Source organism: Clinocottus analis, unplaced genomic scaffold (genome assembly GCF_023055335.1).
Source record: "Clinocottus analis isolate CAN_PGR_092001 unplaced genomic scaffold, fCliAna1.0.p SCAF_5, whole genome shotgun sequence".
Taxonomy (NCBI): Eukaryota; Metazoa; Chordata; class Actinopteri; order Perciformes; family Cottidae; genus Clinocottus; species Clinocottus analis.
The window spans coordinates 8,488,327-8,510,973 of record NW_027176207.1 but is presented as its reverse complement, the minus strand read 5'-3'; the positions used below and the strand labels follow the sequence as shown (position 1 = coordinate 8,510,973).

General features: G+C 41.3%; 3 protein-coding genes across 4 annotated transcripts; 1 reads left to right on the top strand and 2 right to left on the bottom strand.

The window, feature by feature from the left end:
- Positions 1 to 2,754: 2,754 nt before the first annotated feature.
- rnf121 (ring finger protein 121) lies at positions 2,755 to 9,538 on the bottom strand. The gene is made up of 9 exons (XM_068599829.1): positions 9,390 to 9,538; positions 7,758 to 7,795; positions 7,251 to 7,392; positions 6,616 to 6,770; positions 6,382 to 6,489; positions 5,013 to 5,133; positions 4,790 to 4,923; positions 3,856 to 3,957; positions 2,755 to 3,284 (listed from the first exon to the last, which is right to left on the bottom strand). The coding sequence occupies exons 1-9, from the start codon at positions 9,486 to 9,488 to the stop codon at positions 3,164 to 3,166; spliced, it is 1,020 nt and encodes a 339-aa protein (XP_068455930.1). The 5' UTR covers positions 9,489 to 9,538; the 3' UTR covers positions 2,755 to 3,163.
- On the top strand, positions 5,095 to 16,329 carry LOC137802183 (ribonucleoside-diphosphate reductase large subunit-like). Of its 2 annotated transcripts, none has more exons than XM_068599827.1 (19): positions 5,095 to 5,173; positions 11,296 to 11,384; positions 11,550 to 11,727; positions 12,030 to 12,130; positions 12,213 to 12,272; positions 12,355 to 12,394; positions 12,506 to 12,668; positions 12,745 to 12,886; positions 12,991 to 13,074; positions 13,159 to 13,320; positions 13,492 to 13,571; positions 13,660 to 13,861; positions 13,958 to 14,107; positions 14,198 to 14,419; positions 14,506 to 14,582; positions 14,676 to 14,811; positions 14,905 to 15,000; positions 15,576 to 15,764; positions 15,857 to 16,329. In XM_068599827.1, exons 3-19 carry the CDS (start codon positions 11,562 to 11,564, stop codon positions 16,040 to 16,042), a joined length of 2,256 nt encoding a protein of 751 aa, XP_068455928.1. In that variant the 5' UTR covers positions 5,095 to 5,173; positions 11,296 to 11,384; positions 11,550 to 11,561; the 3' UTR covers positions 16,043 to 16,329. The 2 variants fall into 2 exon arrangements, with proteins under 2 accessions (XP_068455928.1, XP_068455927.1); XM_068599826.1 differs by lacking the exon at positions 5,095 to 5,173 and adding an exon at positions 10,443 to 10,580.
- Positions 16,330 to 17,664: 1,335 nt separating this feature from the next.
- LOC137802876 (short transient receptor potential channel 2-like) lies at positions 17,665 to 22,424 on the bottom strand. Its single transcript, XM_068601040.1, has 13 exons — positions 22,371 to 22,424; positions 21,263 to 21,955; positions 20,973 to 21,173; positions 20,721 to 20,885; positions 20,416 to 20,590; positions 20,133 to 20,333; positions 19,879 to 20,041; positions 19,704 to 19,796; positions 19,412 to 19,604; positions 19,196 to 19,323; positions 19,035 to 19,107; positions 18,835 to 18,952; positions 17,665 to 18,729 (listed from the first exon to the last, which is right to left on the bottom strand). The coding sequence occupies exons 1-13, from the start codon at positions 22,383 to 22,385 to the stop codon at positions 17,867 to 17,869; spliced, it is 3,081 nt and encodes a 1,026-aa protein (XP_068457141.1). The 5' UTR covers positions 22,386 to 22,424; the 3' UTR covers positions 17,665 to 17,866.
- Positions 22,425 to 22,647: the final 223 nt, after the last annotated feature.

Sequence of the window (22,647 nt, the reverse complement as noted above, 5' to 3'; positions counted from 1 at the left end):
CAGGATTCCAACAGACTTTGTCTCATTATTGAGTTCATTTTTATGTTTCAAAAGTTTACACGTTTAACACAGACACTGGAATGATACACAAACATAGCACATTCATATCTTAAGAAATATGAATTATCGGGCAAGTGAAACGTGGCTCATATCACTCCACTTTTTCCTGTTGTGACATTAAACATTTTCTCCTTTTTCCTTTTGCTACTAACATTATTTTCTTTTGGGTCATTCCAGCAGCATTCGCCACAACACAGGTGAAGTTGGATTTGAAGTCCTCTGATGTGACATTCTTCAACATCAAGCTCTTCTGTAGGATCGTACCGTTATCTAAAGTCGACCTAAAACAAACAGGTTGGTTTCGGGATGTTATATCAATCTTAACTTTGTCCTGCTTTCTAACAGCGGAATGTTGAAGAAAATACACTCTAGCTCGGCTCATAACAAATTGTGTATTGATAATTTCATCTAATTAACTAAAACTGTCGGCTCTGTTTGGGTAAAAAGTCAGAATACTTACTCCTCTGATTCTAGTATTCGGCCACTGCTGAGCAGGTCTTCGGGGAAAGATCCATTGACGAGCCAGTAGATAAGCGTCACATCTTTAGAGTTTGCGAACGCTTCACAGTAAAGAAACAGTTGCTGACCTGGAAGTCACAATATAGCCAGATCCATCACACACAAATTGCTTCACAAACAAAAACCCAATAACAGATTCTGTAAGCTGTAAATACCAAGTAACTAGTTATTCATGTGCACAAAATGTTACCTGGATGAGCTTTTATTTTGACGCAATGTGGCCCAAATATCTTTGGAGATTCATCCTGAGAAACTGAAGAACAAATATGGGTTAGCACTCAACCATAGTTACATAAAATTAAATTGTCACCCACAAAATATACTGTACCTGGAAATCCATCTGCAAGCAGCAGACACAGACATCCCAAAGCTAATGCAGAGATACAATATATTCATAATCAATCCCACAATACAGTGAAAACGACTGATGCTGGCATTATCAAATATTATTTACCTTTGACAACAGAAGATGGACTCATATCGACTCCTCCAGTGAGATCTTTCTGTCGTTGACTGCTGTTTAGTACTTATAGACAACGTAATGCACTTCCCTACACCCACTCCACACAATGCATGACCATTTAGTATGTGGGGGTTTCCTCAAAACTAGTCCACGCTTTGTTTGTTGACACACGCTGGTTACTTAAATCGAATATGCTGACTAATTCTCAGCTTTCGGTCTTGTGATTCCAATTTTCTGTCTATATGTGTGTGTATGTATATATATATATATATATATATATATATATACATATATATATATATATATACATATATATATATGTGTGTGTGTGTATATGTATGTATATATATATACAGTTATATATATATATATATATATATATATATATATATATATATATATATATATATATATATATATATATATATATATATATACACACACACACACACATGTATATAAATACAGTATATATTTACACACAAACCAATATCATATACATATTTATATATAAATATATATATATAGTGGACAATAATTTGGCTTCGAGTGTTATACATATAAATTAACCTAAAGGATGCAAAGACATCTACAGTCTAAATCATGTGACATTTATTAACTGAACTTGGTCAAAACATTGTTGACAAAACACACAGATCATGTTAGCCTCCTTGCACAGTTCCTTCTCTGTTCCAGTTGGTGGTCCAGGTGAAAATGTTGTCATGTACTGTTACCTGCAAAAAAAACCCAGCAGCATCTTTGGACTAGAAAATACACATAAAGGGACCTTGGCTTGAACAGATCACATGAAAATAAGACATCACTCTCAGGGAGTTAAAGGATCGTTCAACAATGTGTTCGTTTACTCTTCTAATCATATGTAGTCTGAACAGTCAATAGTTTGTCAAGTTACTAACTGGTGTCATAGCTTTGGTTTGCGCTTCCTGGTTTACCACAATTTGAGAACAGTTTATTTTCACCAATATTTAATAACAAAATCTATATTTGTTTTCACTTACCTCTAGTTGTATTTAGCCAGTGCGGATAGTTTGGGTTTTGGTAGCCCAGGCTTTAGGACATCTGAGATTTGTGCAACCCCAATACAACTAAGGTGACTTAAATTTAGTTACTCGTGGTCAATTTAAAAAGATTCCAATTAAAAAACAGCAACGGTCCAGACGTCTAGAATAATCTGCAGAACACAAACGTTTTACAGGAATCCTTTCTTTTGTAGAAAGTAGTTCCAAAGAAAATAGCTGGCACCAAAAACCCACAACTATCTATATGGCAAGATACAACCACAGGTGAGGTTTTTTTTGTGGACCTAAAATGTAAGTACAAATAGTGAATTGTGTGAATGAAAACAGAAGAGTTGTTTGGAAGACAGTGGCATTCCTCCACTCAGAAACAGTGACTGAGATATTGTACAAGAGTCAAAGAGCAACGTAAATACGTTTTCTCAGTGAGGACATTTTGAAATCCTGTAACACCCAGTTCCATCATCAACTACTGCATGAGGACTCCTGGTTCACTAAAAGTAGCTCTTCCTGCCCCACGATGACGGTTCCTCCCGTCACATGACGCACGACTGGCTGCACGTAGGGAACTGTCAATGATGTCACTTGAGTTCATAAAAGTGATTACATCAAATACGCAGCAGCAAAAGGTCTTCCATCTGTGGACTTTGGAGGCCCAGGGAGCAATTACGTATGTTGATTTCCATTCAATCTTTATTACCCATGTGAGTCATCAGACATGAGGATGAAAAACTCTAGCCTGATCCTGGAACTAAGAATTAACAAACACGTAAGACTTTATTCAGTAAAAAGCACCTCTCTAATGAATTTTAGAATCGCTTTACTAGGCCATCAGTTGCACAAACCAATCATCAAGGTTCAACGCTGTGTGACGCAAATCCTGGGAAATTGACAAGACATCCAAATTTCAGGTTACCAATTAAATTCAAATAAATTGTAAATACAGACAGTATGTGCCTATAAATATATACAAAAAGTATACACACTTTTAATTTGTATTTTAGTTCAATGTTAGGCCCTCAGTCTTTAGAGCCAGTGTATATCATCGCCGTATGGGGTGTGTCCATTTTCTGACAGTCGCAGGTCACTCCAGACCCAGGACGTAGTTGATGCCTTGCACACATCCAATGATGACCGGCTGCCAGGCCACCAAGTACCGAAGCCAGTCTAAAAGCTGTCCATACATGACATGTGGCCTCTCCCAACTAAAACAAAATGGGTTAAGGAATACAAAACAGCAATCAATACTGATTAATAAATGGGTACCAAAATATTATTATTATTAATAATAATAATAATAATAACAACAACAACAACTAACTGATGGCACATTACCAAGAGGAGGTAGAAACCACTTTCAGTTTTTGGGCATTATATTTATTATAAAGAGTTGCACAGTTGTCTAAAGTGTCTGAGTCACAAAAAGGAACAGGAACTCAGTCTACAACCTATAAATGCTTCACATCTCGTTTCTACAATGACCTGCCTAAAAACTCCACTTTCTGGTGAAAATCCCCCCCACTGTTACAAGAAATATGTCTTTCTCCTGTAACTTGGCATGACTGGGTTTCCTGAATACTGACTGGCTGTCGTCTGTAAAAATGCCCAATTTAAATTTGGACCTACTCCCACATTGTTTCCCTTCATCCTCTTTCCAGTCTATACATGCACATTACTTTATGTGATTTCGAAAATTAAAACAATAAGTCAGGAATCATCCAGACAAACAGTGAAATAATGCTGCACAGGAACAATAAAAACAGATGAAAAGGATACGGGTTGCTGAACATCCTCTTCAGATCCACCTTCTCTTTGCAGTACGGGCACATCTGCTTCTTTCCGACGATACACCACCCTCTTATGCAAAACTCATGGAACCTGGATGGTGAGTTAAGGCTCGGCACCGTTTTGTAGAGCATCAGTTTAAATACTGGCCAAAATGTCATCGTTTTGACGTTTTGAATATTGGCACATTTGAATAATAAAAACGTATTAATATTGTAGCCAGTCATCACATAGCCATGATCCTTGGATCGGTTTACTTGTTTGATCTCAGCAAAAATGTAAAAAAGAAAACAATCATATTAGTACCTTATAAGGACAGAACGTTATCTAGCTATCTATTTAATTTTTTTCAGGGACGTAAAAAACAGTAGTGCATTATAATTGTTTGATTTTAATATCAAAATATCAGATCAAATATTACATATTTGACAGAAAAATATCAGATATCACATCAAACTTAAATATGTAAATTAATTGCCAAACTACGGCTTACAATAATCTACTGAAATGTTTTTTTTTCCTATCTGCCTTTAATTGGCAGATCAGCCACTTATAATTAACCTGCTGATATATGATTTAGGCTCTGTAATTGTCTCGCAGCATGACATTCTCTCTGCTAATCTGTAAACAGTTGCATGTTATTCACAGTGAAGAAGCCCAGCAGAAGCTTGTCATGGAGGAAGTAATATAAATTCAGATGAACAGGCTCTCATAACATCAACAGTCTGACATAAAGGTCAAATTAGATAACTGCCTATTCCCCTTTAAGCAGCTAATTGAGTACACAATACAGTTCGTAAATATACCTATTATGACTATGCATTTTATAGATGCGAAATACTCCATCATCCAGCTCAACTTCTCCTTCACTGATTTATTTGTATGTAGTATCATAAAAATACGTTTTTCTCACAGGAAAGGATACACGTGGTTGCAGGATAATCTGTACGTGTTCTCTATGATCCCCTCCTCACTGACATCTACAAGGATGGGCTGACCGCACACAGCACAGATGTTGTCAGAGAGGTGCTTGGTTGGCATGCCAGATGCACTGTAGTACTGAAAAAAAAAGGGATAAAATTCTAAATTGCATTTTATCTTTCAGCAGTTACCTCCAAATAAACAGTGTCTGCAATCTGTCAATTTACCCCAACAGTTGAAGCCATGAAGTCTGCACACATCTCTGCAAAGTCCCGTCCCAGAATCCCGTAGTACAGACCGTAGAATAGGAGTGAAACGCCAAAGTCCATTGCATCCTCTGGTTTTATCCTGGACAGAAGAGGCACCATATGAAGGAATCCTGCCTCAGGTGATGTTCAACAACAACTTTTACTTTTACTTTGTCCATAAAACATAAATGTCTTTCTTATATTTACAGTGTGCAGTTCAAATTACTTTCTGGAAAACATTTGCTTTAAATATGAATATGTTGGCGTAAAGATAAAATAGCTTTTGTTTACCAAAACACAATTTCTACATATTTGTCTGTGCATACAAAAGCTTTTTAAAAAAAATCCTCTTTGTATAATGAAATCAAATAATAATCAAAATACCTAAGGAAATATTCAAGGTAGGTGGCATTTCTAGGTGTAAAATTGTTGGACATTGCATATGATGCATTTAGGGACTTTCCTGTTCGTCTATTTTGTATTATGATCGGGAAAAGGGTGCTAAATAACAACAATTAAAAATTGTGCATATGTAGCTCTCATTTAGATTGAAAACTGTCAATAAAGAATCAGTTTGTAAACAGTTAGAAGTTGCAGCTTCACTCAACTAATTTAACTAGAAAAGCTTTTGTTGAAGGTTCTGCCCAGTAGCCACAAACAGCATTGTGTTCATTCAGAGGCTTTAGTGAGAGGACTACCATATTAGGACCTTGACTTGCTTTCACACTTCCTGTGTCAGCAGAAAACATAAAGCTATTTCTAATTCCTCTGACCACTCGGAACAGAGAAAAGAGACATTTGTCATTTCCTTGTCTAAAAGGGAAGTTTCTGTGATAACTACGCATGTTTGCATATCATTGAGAATGATAGCATTTTACAGTGACAATGTATTTACACCAATGTTAGATATGCGTACATCATGAAGCCGGCAGTCAGAGTATCATTTGTTCTTTTTAGTCAAATTCTATAACCCTGGTGGGGGCTGGATCATAGTTGTGCTGTCGTGCTTAAAAAAGACAATACTTTAAATAAAGAATAAAACGAGTACAGCACCTAGGATTCAGATAACTGGTGGATGTTAGATAGATAGATACATAGACAGATATGTACTTTATTAAGCCCCAAGGGAAAATTTGTTGTCAAAGTAGCAGCGCCACACACTTTACAGACACCAAATGTAATAAACTGAACACACAAAATAAAATAATACTGAACTTTTTACATCCTAAAATGGCAAGCCTGCAGTTTTGACGGGTTATATTTTTAATGGTGTAAGTCAATATCCACCGAAATGTTTGTTTTGGGTCATTTAGCATCACTGGAATAATATGGAATCAACAATACATACCTGAATATTAGGTTTATACCAAAAAGTGTAAACATGACGACACTATAGCCAACTATTCCTGTGGCATAGCTGATCTTGTAGAGAAGGAGGAACCACTTATACACCAACCTACAGCCACCAAAGAAAAGGACTATGTTTTAGGTTAGAATATGTTATGGACAGTTCAATCCACAGTAAAGGAGAGGAGACCTCTTCATTTACAGCAATTGGATTTTGTGTCAAGGATGGTTATACCTCGGTGTGGTGCAGGCAAGTGGCTTACGAGTGGCACGGAAAGAGATGTATGCTGTGATGACGGAGAAGATAAACCATGTGGTCAGGAACCTCCACCAGTGCAGTTTGGTAGTAAAGTAGAGAGGAACTACCCACATCTGGAACAGAGTCACCAACTACAAGACAGCAGAGCATACATGTTAGAACAGCTGTTCAACATCACAACATTGATGGGCTTCAGAGCACCATCTTATGGGTTGCGGTGGTACTGCCAAATATTTTGAGTAAATAAAAAATATTTGGGGTAATTAAAAAAAGGCTCAAAACTCTGTAATAAACACAAACCATTATTTCAATGTACATTAGGGAGAAAAATGTACCTGCATCAGGCATTGTGTAATCATAAAAACAGAGGCACTTAACATTACATATTTAGATAAATTGGGACAAGAAGGAAAATACCATACTTGTGCTTAAATTAGGAAATTAGTATTGATATCCCTTTATACGATAAACCATGTGTTAACTCATGAACAGGACATTTTAAAATGCAGACTAGTGAAAGTTATGTTATTCCCCCTTAATGATGCGTCTTCACACAATGGCATTTCCAAACTTTACATACAAATTTTAACCAAGTGGATTGTGTGTCTTACATTGTATGACTTTGGATGTCTCTGTTTCCATTGCACAAGGACTAGCTGGGCAACGACAAGTGTGACTATGAGGATCAGCACCATCTCTGCGTGCATGGCCTCATGACCTTTGTGTTTGGCATGCATTTCTGCATGCTCCACCCTGCGGAGAAAGAAGAACATACTCAACTACTATTATGTATCTAGGTGGCGTATGTTTTTGTTTTTTTGCAAGATGGGTGTGCCCTTAAAGACGAATTGCACAGCTCTGTGCGTTAGTGTCCCCTTATGGAAATGACAGTGAACTTGTTGAAACATGTCAATACTTGTCTAAAAGGTTCTCGATTAGAATTAATATAGTTATTTTCTTTCCCAAAAAAACTTTTGTACTAACACATTAAAATGTCTGCAAATGTTACTGTGCACCAAAGTGCAAAAACTGAATTTCTCAGAGAGGGAATCATCATAATATAAATATATTACAAAAATAAATGCATCATCCATTAAAAGTGTGGCAAAGATACTAACCTCCACTTCTCTTCTGGTGAAAGCTTGGACACATCAAACTAATGAAAGGAAATAGACAAATTAAGGACCAATACTGTTGACAGAGTGTACACGTTAAACCTCATTTAAAAACAACCACCACCTCTCACTCAGTCTTCTTTTAACCGCTATTCCTTACAATGCATACCAATTACACAGTATATGAAATAACTATTTGAATTGAAACATTTCAAATATGAGCAGCAACACAAGATGAATGCGTGTCAAAGCTGGGTGCACACAATCCTTCCAATTCCCAACCCTCCCAATATCTATATTTACCAATCATTAAATGATCAAATCTCGCCATGTGTATTTAGCATTTCAGTCCCTCCCAAGTCACTGGGCTTGTTCAGGTACTTTAACCTGAATAAAATTAACAACTGCCAGCAATAACTCATGCAATGTTCTCTTGGGATAAAATCTTCTTATCTGACAAAAAAAATGCACATGAATGTAGACTGTCGGTAGTTACACTAACAGGTGGCTTATTTAAGTCATAATTTGCCCTTTTTTTATTCACCGGATGAACACATTTGTCTTACTTTTAGGCCCGCTGACCCCTTCACACAACAAGAGGGAATAAAGCAGACCCTTAAGGCACATTAGGTTCAACAGTTACATAATTCCATTCAAACCTTTACACTTAAATTACAAGTGAACGAAACAGTAGGATCTGATGTGTAATTTGTCAGCCTGCTGTAACGCCAGCCATGCATGCCTCTGTTGCACATAAGGCAACTAGTTACAACTACTCATGACCGACTGTCAACACTTTGAACTCGTTTTAGTTCACTTGGTGGCGTCTCCTGTCGCCTGTGAGCTCCTGCTCTGACCTCAGTTTATCATCCAGGTTTGGTTTGACTAGAAGATTGAAATCCCGCATGAAGTGGTTTGCTTGCTGGCCGTGGCTTGACACCGATACACCTCTTGGCCCAGACATGGCACCGTGTAACCTTTGACCCGGGTCAGCCACATCGACTGTATTTGTAGATGTTGTGTATTGTTCTCCTATTGTTTATTGTATATTTGTTCCCCTCGGGGCATCCGTTGTGCCCACTGTTGACCCGACTTGCATGCTGGGTATTTACGTCCGAAGCCATACTAAGTAAAGAAGAATGCACGTTTTACGGAATCACTCTGCCATGTCAATCATTAGTAGTGATATGAGCAAAGAGGGCGCTACATAACAGTAGAGTTCACTTCTAAACGTAGCGGTCAATGTACAAGTGTGGAAAAGATGAAATAAACGCTACCTGTATTTCCAAACAGCATTTAGCTGATTTGACCAGATTAAAGCAACGAAGCTAAATTGCATGGTTTTCACGTTAGCCTGCTAGCTAGCTGACAGCTGACGCTCTCGGGGCGTTTCTCGCTTTTGCTGCTGTTAAGTCGAGCAATGTACCATCAGTTCGTTACAATGGACCACACATGCACATCTCGACCCCACAGCTCGGTTTGGTTGACAGCTAAACAGTGGCTATCTGCTTATATTGGGCTAAACCCGGGAATAACGTCAGCTAGCAAACACAAAGTCCCGGCTTGACAGCTGGAACTCCAGTTTTCAGTCACCGCCATCGGTCGCAGTACCTCGCTGTAGCCCATTGCTCTTACCTGGTGCGGTTCATCTTGATGCTGTCGTCCATGGTCGTGATGTTGATTTCCATGGTTGTGCTCTACACCATCAACCTCCACCTCGAACACCCCGGCCATCTTCGGAGTGCTGCTTTACCGTTCCGGGCCATTAGCATTAGCAGCAAACCTAAGAGGGTCACATCCGGTCTGCTTTGGGTTCTGTTTCTTCAAAATAAAACTCGGAAATCACTTTCTGTGTTTGTGTCTAGTCAAGCTATAACTTGCAAAGTTGCACTTACTGTTGGATAGTCATACACAATCTAAAAAAATAAATGAAAAAAAGGATTTAGACAGAGCTTTAATTGATCAAACTGTATACTCGTGAGGGGGTTAAATCAATGAACATCAATATCAGTACAGTATACTACTCATTGTCATATTTACTGTTTATTGTGTCATGTCATTTGTATTTTAGTTTTATGTTTCTTGAATGCTGCAGGTAGGAAGTGCTGCAAAAATGATGGTTGTAGCTGTAATGTCTGTAACAGCAGGTGTACTGCTTTCAAACCTTCATGGAATATTACACACATGTTGTATAGTCTTGCCATGTTCCTTATAATGCTGAGTATTGATAGCATTTTAAAATGTAATAGTGTAATAATCATGTAGTGTCATAATCAGGTAAATGGAGAAATACACATGAACGTGAGTCACACCTTGTTTAGATAAAATATATAATAATCCTTTATTAGTCCCACAGTGGGGAAATTGCAAGATTACAGCAGCAGTGCACACAATAGACACTTGGTAAAATACAATTTAAGTGACAATCATATGTGGTTGTTAGATATTTGTATATTGCAACACACAGCACATATTAAGCAAACCTGCTTACATGACATCAATGTTTTGAAATATCCAATATCCCGCCATATTTGCCGGGAAACTGTCACCGGAAGACGTAAAATTGTGACGTGATTGGTTCAAAAGCCCGAGTCTCCTCTGATTGGCTGAGCCGCTGACACAATGCAGTGTAACTGGCTTGTGGGTCTTTGGCGCCCTCAGTTTAAGATTTAACCGTGTCAGCCGGTTGTCTTCAGTGTAATAGCCTGCTGTAACAACTCTGTACCACAGTTGTTGTATTTGTTCGGAGGCTGAGAATCTACCGCGAACAACTGCTGTGTGAGGAAACCAGCTGCTTTGTTGCCAACATGCATGTCATTAAGCGAGGTACAGTAGCTTGGCTTTTTTAGTAGTTTAACTTTCTTGCAAATACTGTCGAGTAAATGCATTGTTCCAATGGCGGGGATGTTAAGGTCCTATAAAATCTTAAAATGTATTTAAGATGCGATACATGCTGATACTTAAAAGAGACATGCAAGTTTTTCTTCAGCTCAGTTTCTGTCAGGTTAAAAGCTGTTTTATGTTTCTTTGTGTGGTGCGTTTCCGTCCAGACACCAAACAAAGACTTGAGTTGTGAGAGGACAAAAGATGACAATTTAACTTTCTTACGTTGCAGAGTGTTCGCTTGCCTTTATTTTTAATAACGTTTTTATAAAAATATAATCGACACTGTCACACCCGAGACTTTATAAATCACTTTCATTGCTCTCTAGCTTTTAATGTTTAATCCCCCTCCCCCTCTTTTTTTAAGTAGTAAAAGCTTTGACAACTTTCCTCTGTAATGAATGTGTCAGTGGAGCGTTATTATGATGTTGTTGACATATCTAGTATTGGCGCGGAGTTGCACGGTTGTGTTAATAATAACTGGTTAGAGAAGTGTTGAGCGCGCTTCATCTGAGATAATTGATCAGGAGAGGGAATCCATATAATATCACGGATATTTCTTGAGCTTTATTTTCATCATCTAGCCGAAGAAATTGTCTCAGAATTTGACTGAATAAATTTACATAATGACAAATAACGTTTTTATTTTTTATTTCAGATGGACGCCAGGAGGGAGTTACTTTTGATAAAATCACATCCCGCATTCAAAAGCTTTGCTATGGACTCAACTCTGACTTTGTGGACCCTGTGAGTTCAAACCACTAGTTACCGTCAATATAAAAATAAAATTTTATATATATATATATATACACACTCACAAAAAAAAACAAGTTAAGTAAATGAGTGACACTGTTGTTGCCACTCTGATTCAGTGATATTCTACATGGACATTCCCCATCTCTGTTTCTGCAGACCCAGATTACAATGAAGGTGATCCAGGGTCTGTACAGCGGGGTCACCACTGTGGAGTTGGACACGCTGGCAGCAGAGACGGCTGCCACGCTCACCACCAAACATCCTGACTATGCACTTCTGGCTGCACGCATTGCCGTTTCTAATCTCCACAAAGAAACCAAGAAAGTATTCAGTGGTGAGGACAAGTACCAAGTTACCATAAAAAAATTGCTGCTTTATTGCCAGAGGTGGGATTTTTGTGTATGTGATGAATCTGTTTATAAATATGACTTTGCATGTTAAATAAGATACAAAAATAACACCATTAATGCACTATATATTCATTTAGCCATCTTACAATATTAATGATGCTGCACATTGTGGTATGGAGTTTCCCGCTTTATGAGAAAACCCTGACATGATTGATTGTACATTGTTAAAGTGTTTACATTACAGGTACTGATATTGGATACTCTCTTTTCCTCTTTGCTTTTGTAGATGTGATGGAAGACCTTTACAACTATGTCAACCCCTTAAATAAACACCCCTCGCCTATGATCTCTAAAGAGATGTATGACGTTGTCCTGGAAAACAAGGGTGTAAGTCACATTTGCTATGGTATTTTGTTTTTTTTATTTTGATGTTAATTTTGTAACATAAGATACCCTCTATCTTCTGCAGCGCCTCAACTCAGCCATCATTTACGACAGAGACTTCTCCTACAACTTTTTTGGCTTCAAGGTAACTTTTTTAAATGTTGCATTCAACGTCTCGACCCGATTCTTGAATCATAAATCTAATTTCTCCTCTTTTGCTCTAATAGACTATTGAGCGGTCGTATTTGTTGAAGATTAACGGCAAAGGTGAGAGTTTATTTTCCTTTAGCTTCTTGAGAAGCGTGTTCATGGGTGCAGTGTTTTTGGGGGGATATTTGTAATTGTTTATTCGCTAAATCTCTTTTTATTCTTCTGTAGTTGCTGAGAGGCCCCAGCACATGCTAATGAGAGTGGCTGTCGGGATTCATCAAGGTGACATTGATGCAGCCATTGAAACCTACAACCTGCTGTCAGAGAAGTGGTTCACCCATGCCTCACCTACTCTGTTCAATGCCGGTACCAACAGGCCACAGCTGTCAAGGTAACTTCAGCCAAGTCGACCAAATTTGTGATGCGTTCTTTTTCCCCCCTCCCTCATCTAATGCGTGTTTTTGCAGTTGTTTCTTGCTCACCATGAAAGAGGACAGCATCGAAGGTATTTATGACACACTGAAGCAGTGTGCCCTCATCTCCAAGACAGCTGGAGGCATTGGATTGTCCATTAGCTGTATCAGAGCAACAGGCAGCTATATTGCTGGGGTGAGTTAAATGCACACCACAGGGATTCAAATCAGGCAGATTTGGAGCTTTGTCTTTGTTGTTGTTTTTGTATTGCTTACAGTGATTCTGTTTTTATTTTTCAGACTAATGGCAATTCCAATGGGCTGGTTCCGATGCTTCGTGTCTACAACAATACAGCACGCTACGTGGACCAGGGTGGCAACAAGGTAGAGATTTGCAACATACAGTGGAACAGAGCGTGGCGTTGGTAGTACGTTTAATCGCCTCGCTCTCTGTGTTTGCTCGTTCAGAGACCCGGGGCCTTCGCTGTGTACCTGGAGCCGTGGCACTTCGATGTGTTTGACTTCTTAGAGTTGAAGAAGAACACTGGGAAAGAGGAACAGAGAGCCAGAGACCTGTTCTTCGGCATGTGGATCCCTGACCTGTTTATGAAACGAGTGGAGAGCAATCAGGTGAGTAGCTGAGGAAATAGCCTCCCTGACTCACATCGGTTACAGTTGGAACTAAGCTTTATGTTCTGTAGTCCATTGTATGTTTTCTGGTGGGTGTGGTAGTTTGAAGCTCCTGCAAAATCTTGAGCATTACAAGGGCGATGTCTCATTGTTCCACTCCTGCTCTTGTAGGATTGGTCTCTAATGTGTCCCAGTGATTGTCCAGGGTTAGAGGAATGCTGGGGAGAGGAATTCGAGCAGCTTTACACTCGGTAAGACCGGCACATCAAACTCTGATTTTAACCAACAGCTCACTTCTTAGCGCTAACTAACCTGTCCATGTGTCCGGTTTGTCCTCAGGTATGAGAAGGAGGGAAGGGCTAAGCGTGTGGTGAAGGCTCAGCAGGTGTGGCACTCCATCATTGAGTCTCAGATAGAAACCGGTACACCATACATGCTCTACAAGGACGCCTGCAACAGGAAGAGCAACCAGCAGAATCTGGGCACCATAAAATCCAGCAATTTGTGCACAGAGATCGTCGAGTACACAAGCAAAGATGAGGTGAGCGACGGCAGACTTTGTTGTTTCTGCAATATTGACATTACCCGTTACGTTATTCGCTTAGTGCTCATTTCTTTTGTTCTTCCTTCAACTCAGGTTGCAGTGTGTAATCTGGCATCGATTGCCCTCAACATGTACGTCACCCCAAAAAGGACCTTTGACTTCAAAAAGCTTGCATCTGTCACCACAGTCATTGTCAAGAACCTGAACAAGATTATTGACATCAACTATTACCCAGTGATTGAGGTATGGTCTTTTATCAAGTGTTGCTTCTCTACCAAGCGTCCAGGTCTTACATGCTCTGTTAACAAATGGCTCCTCTGTCCTGCTTTACAGGCTGAGCGGTCGAACAAGCGTCACAGGCCGATTGGAATCGGTGTGCAGGGCCTGGCTGATGCCTTCATCCTCATGCGTTATCCCTTTGAAAGCCCAGAGGCCCAGTTGCTCAACATTCAGATCTTTGAGACCATTTACTACGCTGCCCTGGAGGCCAGCTGCGCGCTGGCCGCGGAGCTCGGTCCTTACGAAACCTACGCTGGCTCTCCTTTCAGCAAGGGGGTGAGTGGTTTTCACAATGTCTTGAATCCATCCTGGGATACGGTGGAGTAGTTTGGGCGCAGTTTCCAACTCATTTTGTTTTCCAGATCCTTCAGTACGACATGTGGGATAAAACCCCAACAGATCTCTGGGACTGGGAAACACTGAAAGGGAAAATTGCCAAGTAGGTCTTCCTGAATGTCTTCCTTGTTGGTAGATCTACGGCACTGTATGTGGAGATTGTGGCTCATCCCTGCTTCCTTCTGCGTGTCGTAAGGCATGGTGTGAGGAACAGTTTGCTCTTGGCCCCAATGCCCACAGCTTCCACCGCCCAGATCCTGGGAAACAACGAGTCCATTGAGGCCTACACTAGCAACATCTACACCCGCAGGGTGCTCTCGGGAGAGTTTCAGGTCAGCACTTAATGCACTCTCTTCTTTACGTCTTCAAAGTTGTGTGTCCGTAAATGGAAATGTTTTTCAGTATCTTTTCTGCATCTTCGATAGATTGTAAATCCTCACCTGCTGAAGGACCTCACAGAACGAGGACTGTGGAGTGACGAAATGAAGAACCAGCTGATTGCTCAGAACGGGTCTATCCAGGTAAAGGATCACACTTAAAGGAACAGTGTGTAAGATTTAGTGGCCAATAGTGGTGAGTTGCACATTGCAACCAACTAAACACCCTCAGCTTCCTGCAATTTCCAAGTGTGTTGGAGAACTATGGTGGCCTTCAAGTACAGATGGGTATCTTCAGAATATTTATTTCTACTTGGGGCTACTTTTATCAATGCTCTGTTCTTTGCTTTTTGACGCGTTGTGTGTGTACTTGTGTGTGTAGTTGGAGGAGCTAAGCCCCACAGAGAGAGTAGAGGAGAAGAGCGCTGCAGCTGATAAGAAATGACCCCAAAACAATAAAATAATTAATAAAAACACACCAGTAATGTCGAGGCCAATCGATGCTCAAATTAAGTAACTCAAATTAAGTTTGTCCATTTTGGGCTTCTGTAGAAACAGTAAGCGATGAAAAAACATAGAAATCGCTTTTTCTTAGATAACAAAAACACAATTCTAAGTTTCAGATGATCATACACTGATGAAAACATAATAATGATTATTATATTCCATTTCTGTTTATTCCACACATCTGAAACGTTTGACTTGGCCACACTCCACAGGATATTGAAAAGATCCCTGATGAACTGAAGCAGTTGTATAAAACTGTGTGGGAAATCTCCCAGAAGACTGTCCTCAAGATGGCAGCAGACCGTGGCGCCTACATTGACCAGAGCCAGTCCCTAAACATCCATATTGCCGAGCCTAGCTATGGCAAACTGACCAGCATGCACTTCTACGGTTGGAAGATGGTAAGTTAGGACTGAGGGACGACAGGCTTGGTAGATGCTGTTTCATAGTGACGAGAAACTATGTCCTAATGGCGCTCTTCTCTTCTCTGCAGGGACTAAAAACCGGCATGTACTACCTGCGGACGAAGCCGGCTGCCAATCCCATCCAGTTCACCCTCAACAAGGAGAAATTAAAGGACACCCAGTCAACCAAGACCGAGGAGACCAAAGAGAGTAACGCTGCTGCCATAGTGTGTTCCCTCGCGAACAAAGACGATTGCCTAACGTGTGGTTCCTAAGAGTCCTAAGTCTGGCTCCCTCAGATGAGCTCACTTCCCCTTATCCACTAGCTTCCCCTTTAATGATATATGTGAGAAAACACCAGCTTCTTTTTTTTGTATACGATGTTGGAATGAGGGTTTTACATTTGCCACTGTCATCAAGTCACACATCTTTGATGTTTATTTAATGTTGGGTTTTTAAATCATGAAATGTGCATTGCTGTATAGAATAGGCTCAGACTAATTAATATTTAATATTAATATTTTCCCTTGTGTCATATCAATGAACTTTGTATTTTAGGTGTGTGGGGAATTAAACTTGTACAATGGTCATAATGTACATCTCTTTATTATTACACTATTTTCAAGAGCATGTGAAGCTTTCATTATTGCTGAGAACCTGAGCATGTACTGTTATTATTCATATTAAGGCTGCATTTATTGAGGCAAGAATTGTAATTTACGAGTACATCAACAGAGGTTAAATATTTGCGTCCAGAGAGAAAATAGTATGCTGTCCTTTCTAAATGTTTAGTTGGAAGCGAGAGGCTTTTCTGCCACTAAGGAGCCTCTGTCAGTATGGAGATCGTGATTGGCTAGCGAGGCGTGAATTCATAGATCTTGAAGGCTTTTCTGTCAAATGACAAAGTGTGTCTGTGGTGAAGCAGGCAGATCAGGAAAGGAAAATGGTGACGACTTCATTCACGCAAAAGTGCAACAAAGGGCTCCACGCCGAGGTGTTTTTCTGGATGCGTCTTGGGACGGATGATGCTGCAGGTGAAGAATTAATGAACTGGTGTGTTCATGCACGCGACCTCATGGGAGCAGTATGTGTGAAGCAAGCTGACACCTGAACTGTCACACTAGCAGGTGGTTAGTCTGCCGCCTACTGACAAGAAACACTAAATCAGCATTACTTCATAAGCTCATACAGTTAATGTTCTACACTACGTTCATTCAATACAGAAACAGACATAAATGTGATTCGAAGTGTTTAATTGTGTTACAAAGTAACTGTTATGCAAACACTTCATTGAACACAAGGCTACTTTCTGCTGATATTCGAATGCTAAGAGAAACCAGACTGACCCACAGAGGCTGTTTGTCATTAAGAGTGAAGTTTGAAAGATGAAAGTGAGGAACACGGGCACAAAAAACACAATGGCCCTATAAATTTGTTAAACTTGAGCCCTACAGTGAACCTACATATATGAAAATTGGTAGGCGAGTGCAACACGAAGAGACACAAAAAAGCCTCTTAGAGGTATTCCCAAAGCCCAACAGCATCTTTTATTTATTATTGTGCCATTTTAACCCAATTAGTGGTTTATAGGCACTGTATTTTTATTTCAAATTTTACTATGTGATAAGAAGATTCGTAACACCATGATCTCAGCACAATAGTACATTTGAGAACATTCATTCTGAAAATAAAAAAATCAAATTGGTAGCCGAATAGATCGATGAATGAATGATTTAATTACAGGAATTGTTCAATATTTTGGAAAATATCCTTTTTTGCATTGTGGCATTAAGCTTGGTGAGAAGATCGATCCTCCTTTCGTGTGTTCAGTAAATATGAAGCTACAGCTGGCATCTAATTAGCTTAGCTTAGCTCAACTGGGATCAGGGAAAAAGCTAAACTGTCTGTCCAACAAAATCCAACTACCTGCAACTCTAAAATGAATGAATTAGCACAACATGTCTGTTTAATCCAAAGTATACAAATGTGCTGTTTTACAGGTTATTTGAAGGACTATATGTGAAAATGTACCTCTCATCAGATATTGGATAATGTTACCAAAGAGCCAAACGCTAATAAAGTCACTAAATGGGACATCACTACGGCGACGGTCTCACTAGCGTCCCGTCGATCGATCCCTCCCCTTCTTGGGAACCAAAGCCTGTGTCCTTGGAGCTGCTGCTGCCTGTTGGCGAGGGAATCGTTTTCTTGGCTCCAGGCTTTGGGTCGTTCTCCCTGAAACCAGACTTCTCTACTCCATCATGCTCGCATTTCCTCCCCTTCATCCATGTTGCCTCCACTTTTATTTCTTGCAGCTCAATGTCTTTGAACGTTTTTACTACTCTCGTTGCGTCTGCCTTTTCAACGTTGACTTTGAGGCTCTCAGCTGACTGGGAGGTCGTGTCCGTTTGTTTTCCACGTACCTTCCCCGCTGTGAGTGTCTCTCCCTCGCTTCTTTTTTCTGCCTCATCCTGTGGGGCCTCTGCGTTTTGCTTTTCTTCTCCATGATTAAAACTTCTCCCTGCCACCGCTCCCTCGTTCACTTCATTTTTGTCTGCTTCCACCTGCTCTTTTTTCTTAGTTTCTTTCTCATCCCCTGGCTCCAGTTGAGCTCTGCCTTCCTCCATTTTCAGCACATCACAGTGTGTTACCTGCTTTGATCGCTCAGCCTTACCTTCGCTCACCTGATTCTGTTGTGCGTCTGACTCTTGTTTTGGATCTGAGTCAACACCCTGGTGCACTGCCACTTTAAGTGATGACTTTTTGTCATCTGATCTGCTATTAAAACCTATGAAATTGTTCTTGGCACCATTGATGTATTTCCCCAAAAAGGAGGAGCCATCCGTGGTCAAGGCGTCGCTTGTAGTGTGTCCATCATCTACCAAAACCTGGTGGACCACTTTCATATCACTGTGCATCCTTTTGACCGCTTTGGTCAGCAAAGTGATCCGATTACCGATATCTGAAGGAAGAGAACACTCCGATCACAATACAGCGTGCATGCTCCTTACGTGTGAGCAAACAAGACTTCCGACGCATTACTGAACGACTGTTAAGTCCAGCTTACCTTTCCTCTTGGTCTCCTCGAACTCCCTGCGTGCTGATTCAATGTAGCGTTGCACCAGAGCTCTGATCACTTGCTGGCGGTAAGGCAACTGGCTGTTTTCAGATTCCTTACCATTGGTCTTAAAACACAGAACATCACACATTTCAGTACAAAGTATGTCAAAGATTTCTCTTGCATGTGACTATTAAACACACACTTACCATAGAGTCTAAAGCGGGATATTTCTTCTCAGAATTACAAGAGCAGCAGCAGCAGATTTTTCTAAAGATACCCCTAGAACACAATTATTACAAATGAATAAATAAAAATATGGGGACGCAATGTGGTTTTGTAAGTTCAGTTTTTTTTTTTTAGAGCTTACTTTAAGATATAAAAAACAGCTTTGGGTGAAGGGATGATGTTGAAGGGTACAGGAATGGTGAGGCCCTCTCTGAAGTAACTGAGGTACAGCTTTGATCTGGCAAATTTCCACTCAACATCTGCATCGTCCTGAAATACAGATGTTGAGATGCCAGTTCCAGTCTTTGGTTTCTACTTTTTGTTTTGTTGCAGTCACGACATAAAAATATCTCTTTACCTCAATTTTCTGAAAGGAGTTGGTGATCATGGCAATAAGCATATTGAGCAAGACGATGACGATGACGAGCGTGAAGATGCCGTACAAAACCCTTCCGACAAACTCTGCCAACACATACTGCCTCATGTCCACGTACTCCTGGTTGGCCACGCCAAACATGGTCCAGAATAAGAAGTGGAACGTCTCATTAAACCTGCAGCAGAGCACATGAGGCTGTATTCGTACCTTTTTATTTCCTACCAACGGTGTCACATACGTATATTCTTATTTCCAGCAGATTACACACTCTTACCTGCCAAGATGTGGAGAGATGACATAAGGAACATAGACGTTGTTGATGCCACAGAGGAAGGCTGTACCAATGATCATCAATATAAACATAAATCTGAAAAAGAAAAACATGTGTCATTGGCTCCATCATGTGCTGTGAATGATAACACCGGAGGCCAGATGAAAAGTGCTCTTACCTCATCATGTCATCAATCATCTTCCCTATGGAGATCTGCAGAGTCCCCAGAGACTCATGTGCTGGCAGGATGTACGCCAGCCGTGTGAAGCTCAACATACTGGTCACTGCAAACAGCACCTCGGCAATCAGCTGGGGGTCCTCCTGATGCCACTCGTGGCGCTCTGCGGCACATTTTTTACACAACCAAACCCGTTGAGTACTTTTGAGACCACAGGCAACTATTCCGTTTGAATGATCTGATCATTTCCTCACCAGTCTGAGTGAAGTAGGTACAGTCCGCTGTGCCATTATGATCAAGGCAGAGGAAGTAGCCTTTGAGCAGTATGAGCACACGTAACGCAAAGGACGCCAGGTACATGCTAAGCACCATCACATCCAAGCAGTTCCACCAGTCCCGGAAGTAAGACCGCAACCCCTCGATCCACACTTCCTTACACTCAAACCAGAAGAATCCTACACGGCACAGCAGGGTATAAACATGGAGTTTTCTATTTGAACATTGTGGAGGTGAGTCAGAAAGAGAGAGGGAACCCACCGACCACCCACACCATGTGGAAGGAGCTGTGCAGGATGTTCTGCTTCCGGGAAGCAAATATGCCTCGATACAGCTCCATTGTTATTGATTCTCCAAGTAACGTGATGAGAAACCACAGATAGGAGGCAGAGTGGAGGAGAAACTTGATCACAGGAGTCTTGAGGGTCTTCCCCACCTGGTGAAAACACAAAAGATGAGGGACGACCTGTCAGGGCCAAGACACAAGTTGGTTCCTCCTATTTTCTTTATAGAATGCCTCTCATTACACCCCTCTCTACGTCCACAGCAGTTTCGTTTGGTGTGACCTTTGACTTTGGTGCGAGCCAGTAGATGAGGCAGAGAAAGGGCATGGTGAAAAAGATCCCCACAGAGACCAACAGCTTCCAGGCCGTCCTGCTGCCTCTCCAGCCTGACAGGTTCCCACACCAGATAGATGACAGCACCTGCTGGCAGATTGGGTGGGCCACAAACTGCACAAAAACACACAGAGGGAGAGACAAACCATACATCAAGAGTATGCCTCTGTTTACTTGGCAGTAGTTGCTGCATCCAGTCACCTGCTTCTGGTTGTAGTTGACAGCAAGCCGCAGACGTGACAGGTTGGGGATCCCCTCCTCAAAGGCCTGCTCCTCTAAGGAGTCCTGGCTCTCGTCTCCACAGCTGTTCAGGATGGTGGTCACCTCGCTCTGGTTGCGACACATGCCCAGCAACTCAACGGCAAACTCCTGACAGAGCTCCTCCAGGCCCAGATACTGAGGCTGCAGGAAGAGAGGCGCCACAGCAGAGTCAACAAGGAACAACGCAGAACATGAACAGCAAGCGGGGATACGTAGGAATCTCACCAGACCTTGAACTCCGGCTCTTTTTGTGAGAGCTTACGGAGCTCTCTGCTGAGACTGAAAGCTCTGAGCATGGCATCGTCAGAGGTGACGGACAGGTAGGCACGGCTGGCGATGCCACGATAGGTGTTGATGCGAGACAAAGAGAACTTCAGAAGGTCGTACTGCCGGCCGTTACGACACTCCAGACAGGTACAGGATATCTTGTGTGGCCACGGGATGATGTGACCTTTTTTGGTGAGCATGCTCACTATATCATACAGGTCTTTCTGGCAGGCTAACGTCAGAGGAGTCACACCAGGGGCAAACTGGGAGTTGTCAATAGAGTGGTCAAAGATGGCCTGAGAAAAGGAGCGCACGTCCATCTTGTTGCCTTTCTCCTGGTCCAGGCGGTCCAGCAGGCGCTTCACCACTCGGGGCTGGTTGGTGTCTACAGCGACCAGCAGGGCCTCGTGAATCTGCCGGAAGTCAAACTTGATCCCCTGCAGGAGGGCGTCCATGCAGCTCTCGTTGCCCAGGCGGATGGACAGGTTCAGGGCCTCCCTCCACTGGCGATCCTCAGACTCATCCAGCTGGCGGATGATGCCGTCGCCGGTCTTCAACAGTCCAGACAGCAGCTCTATTTTGCCCTCCTGAATAGCACTGATGAGCCCCGGCGGGAACTGCATCTTCTTGTTCATGATCTCGCGCCATTGTTCGGGCTGCGGGACAGGGCAGGACAGTCAACAGCAGTATTAGATGTCCTCTCACACGTTTATTTCATGTAATTAATGTCAGATATCAGCGAGAAAAGGTTATCTACCAGTTTAATTTCATAAGAGAAAACTAAAGCCTGGACCAAATGTTGTGGTTTCGCAAGAAAAATTTAAAGCCGTACAATAAAAGTAAAAAAAAAGTGGCACATTCGACAAATGAACAAGACTAGAGGCATTTTGAGATATCGTTCAAAACAAATTTCATTCATAAAATATGTAACTGTGTGATGAAATTGAGCTGTTGAATTGATGCCTGGAGCACAGGAGCTTCAGAGGGAACCTCATTAAAACATTTTTTTTAAAAACTCAAATCTACAGAATGACAAATTTGACAAACCCGCCTGAATAAAACTTTGCTTACCGTGAGGTTTTCCATTCCTGAGAAGTAGCAGTGATCCTGAAGCACAATCACATTCTCTGGAGACAAATTGTATCTGTGGCAGCTATTTTGAGCTTCAGAGATGAAGGTGAAATCAGTAGTTTGCACTAGCAGCTCCAAAAACAGAGAGAACTGAGGACTTTGGTGTCCTGCAATCTTGTGCACCGGCTGACTGCATGGAATCAGCACCCACCAACTCAATAACACACTTCCATCCCCCAGGGGGCCGGGCCAATTAAAACGTCGCCAGTTCGAAGTG